Source organism: Carex rostrata, chromosome 9 (assembly GCF_964058835.1).
Source record: "Carex rostrata chromosome 9, lpCarRost1.2, whole genome shotgun sequence".
Classification (NCBI taxonomy): Eukaryota; Viridiplantae; Streptophyta; class Magnoliopsida; order Poales; family Cyperaceae; genus Carex; species Carex rostrata.
In genome coordinates, this window is record NC_135926.1 from 10,979,440 (window position 1) to 10,984,584 (window position 5,145).

Sequence of the window (5,145 nt, forward strand, 5' to 3'; positions counted from 1 at the left end):
AGCAGAGAGGCTATTGGGCATCATATAAATAGATTGTACTTTTCAAATATTGTTAGCTATACTTGTGTTTTGCATTGGCAATGGTATACATGATATATATATGTATTTTTTCTATTCTTTTGCTGGAGAACCTGTAAATTTTCTCCACATTTTTTAACACCTCCCTGTAACAACAAAAAGTCCCACCATTTATAATTTAAAATTTTGTTTTCTTCTCATATATCACCTTTCAAATTTTCCAAGGATCCTTTCCATCCATGCAATGATGTCAGCACCAATTTCATCCCTTTCAGGCTCAAACAATAGATCATGCAAGAACCCATCATAGAGTCTAATATCCTTGTGCACTGAGGCGGCTTCATTATAGAGATCCTGCGAAGCTAATGGGTCAGTGACCCGATCCGCAGACCCATGGAGCACTAAAAATGGGATAGTGACTGATCTGAGCTTCTGCATGAGGAAGGAGGTGATGCGTAAGATCTCATGCCCAGTTCGGACACGGATTGGACCAGTGTAGACTAACGGGTCAGAGTATTTTGCCACCATGGCAGCCGGGTCCCGTGAAACAGGGATGCCTCTCTTATTAGCACCTTTGAATTGGTATCTAGGGGCTACTAGTGAAACTATAGGTGCCACTGCCTGAAAAAGAGTTTGTTGAGAATTTGAGATCAACTGAACCAAAATTTACTGGTAGAAAGTAGGATGAAATATATCTAATTTGCTCAGCATGGTCTTAAATAGTCAATTCACAAATTTAAAATTTCGAGGAAAGCTCAAGTGTCTTAAATCTAGCCCACATTAGTTCTAGTTAACATTGATCAAATCAAATTTCAGTTGTCCTCAGCCTTTTCCATTCTCGACTGCATTTAACTCCATATAGGCTATAGCACAGCTCTAGTTTACCATAGTTAACCTAAATAAACAGTTAATCTCAATTTCCTGACTAAACTAGGCTCAACTTTGTCCTTGATTTTGCATAACTAAGCACTAAACGAAGAATTTAAAAAAAAAAACTAAAAGTTGGTTGGAAGCACCAGTAGGTTTATGCTAGTTCATACTCAATACTGCCAAACCAAACAAGAGCTACTTTTTGGCAATTTGAGTTGCACCTATTGGACATTGAACAATGTAGCTTGACAATAGAACCGAAAGACTGTTGATAGAAATTGGAAAAGTTCATACCCCAACAATTGGATGAGCTGGTTTCACACGCAAAGCTGGCGATGTCAATATAATCCCTTCCACCATTGAATGGATATGGGGATACAAAGATGCCTGAAAATATTACATGTACATATTAGAAAGCAAGTAAAATTATCAGAAAGTGAAAAATTTCACATGCAAAACCTTTTCAAAATCTTGATGTTTCTAAGAGTATTTTTTTTTTTTTGAAAAATGATGTTTCTAAGAGTTGGGGAAGAAAATATGCCAAATAAAGCATAATGGTATAAAATAAGATATTGAAAAAAAAGGTACCTTCAAAACCACAGCTCCGCCAGTCGAATGGCCGAAAAGAAAACATGGCACACCAGGATTTTCAGATGACACTCTTTCTAGAAATGCTCCCTGGTTGTAAAAATCAAATAAAGTTAAATTTCTGTACACAACAATAACAGTAGGAATAATAATTACCTGTCTGAGATTAATCTAAGTTATACTAAATTTGAAACAGCAAGTAAAACATTGTTGCCATCTAATTCTAAAGGAAATGATCAAGATGCCATCCAAAGAAACAACTGTATGTGTTTATTTATCTATAACAAGATAAGTGGTTATTCATTTATCTAGCAAGGAGTCTTTTCTGGAAAATTCAAAAGAATGCAGTAGACTTATATAATGAACACAGTAAAATTTACCGTATCCTCGACGACATAGTTTAGTGAAGGAACATAACCATGCAATCCGTCACTTCCACCATGACCTGCCAAGTAATGGTAGATTTTGTGATACTCTAAAACAACAAAATAATAAAAATTTAAAAGTACAGAGTCCTGCAACAAAACTGCACTTTGCCCATTTCCCAAAAGAAGAAACTTTGGAACAACAAGAGAATATATTGATGCTGGGAAGAACAAGGAATAGCTTGAACAGGTAACTCACCTATCCAATCCATCGCATAAACACCAAAGTTACATGACGTTAGCTGCTCCGCAAAATGTGCATATCTTCCACTAAAATTTTAAAACCAACATCTTCATTAGATGATAATTGATGTTTATAATTGACTCAGCACAAATTGCCACTGCATTATGCTTTACAACAATTTCGCATAACCTCAGTAAGTCGTATAAATTACCTGTGCTCGTTCAATCCATGAATAAGGATCAATATGCCCCTGCAACATTTGGGAAAACAAACAAGCAGTTAGCTCTGCATCACTGTGCTGTTAAGCATAAAAAGGCACAAAATACAACTGTGGTAACACAAAACCATACTATTACAAAGTATAGATAAAATTAACCCCAAAAAAGTTGCAAATATCAAGGGGAGTTGCCATTATGTCATAGAAAATTGGACAGCCAGGTATAAAAATTATGTCTCGTATTACAAATATTTTTTATTATATTAATGTCCACAACATATAGCCATGTCAAGAAAATACAAAATAAGTTTTGGTCTTTTCAAATGCAGAGCATGGATTTGGATTTACCTCCACAGATATTACCTCTGATTTTTGCCAGTACATAGTCATGGAGACGGTTATGTTTTGGCACTAATAATTAAAGAATCTCACCAAATGACTGCAGACTATGCGGGCGTTATTATTAAATGCTTTCCACATATATGATCCTCGTTCAATTATGAAGTCAATTACATGACTTCCATTTAGGACCATAATATGGATTATGACCACTAGCATGATGGGACCCAAGATGAAATCAAGAATTGTTTTATCTTTTTTCTTGGGCTTCAGAATTATTGTGAAAGGGTAGACCAAATGAGCAAAGAAATACATAACGTGAAGGTTTATTAACTACCAACAGTAATAAAAACATGAGCAACACAATCATTATTATCGACCCCATAATAATACCCATTACTAAAGTACCACATTCTAAACAACAAACTAGAACCACTGATTGTTCTAAGTGGATGATCAAGCACATAAAAAATATTGTAAATTTAGAAACTGTATCTATGGGCATTCATAATCTTATCCAAGAACAATTTCACTGTGATGCACACTTTTATACAGAGGTTAATTACATGTGATCCCACTTACCAGTGACATGAGTCTTGATATCAGACTTTGTTAAATTCAATTAATCATTCAGAATAATCTAAATTAATTTAAGTTGCACTAATTTTAGACTATGAACTAATATTTAAGTACCACAGTTCCATTTACTAGAGAAAATAAACAATCCTTCTTAAGATCAACTTATAATCCCACCAAAAAGTTTTGAAGTAGAGAGTGAATTTCACAATTTCAGTGAAAACGAGAAGGGACAGTGAAGCAATCTCAAGCAATACAGAAAATCTCAAAATTCCCTGAAAATAAATTATAACTCACCTCATCTCACCAGAGAGAGGGACCCAGTACCGACAAAAGAGGGAGCTCTTCCTGGGCCCCACAAAATCAAAGGTCCCGGACCTGCACCAATGATCCGGGCCCACCATATCCACCGCCTCCGCTAGCTCTCTTCGCCGCCTGGAATCCTCCTCTTCTGAGGCCTTGAGCCGCCTCCGTGCTCCAACTGCCGGCGATGGCGTGGAGGAGTTCGCGAGTCTCGAGGTACGACGGAGGACCAGGAAGAACCAGAGCAATATCGACTGAAGGAAGACGAAGAGGCGTACGATAGCCACGCGGGAGGGAACGGAGCGGCGCATGTTAGCCATCAGTGGGATTATGCGACCGCTCGCTCCTGATGTTGGCGGGTCTATGCGCTCCATTTTCTCTCTCGTTCGCGCACTCGCACTCGCACTCGCGCTCGCTCTCCCCTTTCTTCAAGACCAAATGAGATGCCTCTCTTCTTCTAGAGAGGAGGTCGGAGAAGAGGGAAGACGACGCGAAATTAATAGTTTCCGGGTTCTTCTGTAGATATTCAGGTATATCCGTTCGTGTAGCGAATACCAAAACGACCAGGGAGGCAGGGACTATGAACTGACACACGAAGAATGTACCAGCAACGACACTGAATATTCAAATACCAGGGAAATGCCGAATGAGGATGGAAATGGTTGGGAGGTTTTCTTTATTTATATAGAGGAAGCGTAAGGAGGGAAACAAAAGGAGGTAAGAAAGGTTTCTACGTTTCTGTATCGCTGCGACAGCAGTGACTAGTGTAGCGGTTTATTTATTGGACAAAAATGACCTTTACATAACGTAGCGTTCAGAAAACGACGTATCATATTTTTTTTTTTGAGAAGACGTATCATATAAGAGTCAGTCAATACGCGCGCAGATCTCTCGTATAGTCGTAATAGTTGTTTCCGTCTCGGAGACTCCTTTGTTCAGTTTTCTGACCTTGGCCTTCGGGATTATGAGTGGCTAACCCTGTAATAATTGAATTATATTTTTAATAGTTAGAGTCTGGTCACTAAACGGATATTCATATTGATAATTGAAAAGATGAGATAATTTTTTATTTATTTATAGTCAGTGAAATACCGCCGATATTTATTAAAAAAAATATAAGGTTTATTTACAAAGGATAAAAATATTAACAAAAAATATGTTTATTGATAATCATCTTTCAATCTAATGATAAAGACAATATCATTAGTGTGGCGAGGTCACAAAATCAAAAATGAAAATAGGTTGATGACTTGATATCCAATCACTAAAAAAAACAAAAATATATATTTACATATATGTATGTAGATGTAATAACCGAATTATGAGTTGTGATATATCTAGGCAAAAAAAAATATATATATTAATGACAAAGACTTTGAAAAAATTAATTGAAGCAAGTGAAATTATTATAATTAGAAACAGAGTTTGGTTGCATGATATCATATTATTTTATAACATGTATTATGTAATAATATATTATTATGTATTATAGTATCAACCTATTTATCTAATTTGAAGAAATCTTAACACCATTCTATCATATATTTTATGTTATTATACAGAAGTAAATGAATAAATTTGTCAACTTGAAGCATAGAAAAGGAGGACTTTGGAGGACTCAGACC

At 36.2% G+C, this 5,145-nt stretch overlaps 1 protein-coding gene across 1 annotated transcript; it reads right to left on the bottom strand.

Moving 5' to 3' along the window:
• Window positions 1-4,164, bottom strand: LOC144559531 (alpha/beta-Hydrolases superfamily protein). Its single transcript, XM_078308583.1, has 7 exons — window positions 3,515-4,164; window positions 2,297-2,335; window positions 2,101-2,171; window positions 1,857-1,921; window positions 1,477-1,566; window positions 1,183-1,275; window positions 1-639 (listed from the first exon to the last, which is right to left on the bottom strand). Exons 1-7 carry the CDS (start codon window positions 3,892-3,894, stop codon window positions 223-225), a joined length of 1,155 nt encoding a protein of 384 aa, XP_078164709.1. The 5' UTR covers window positions 3,895-4,164; the 3' UTR covers window positions 1-222.
• Window positions 4,165-5,145: the final 981 nt, after the last annotated feature.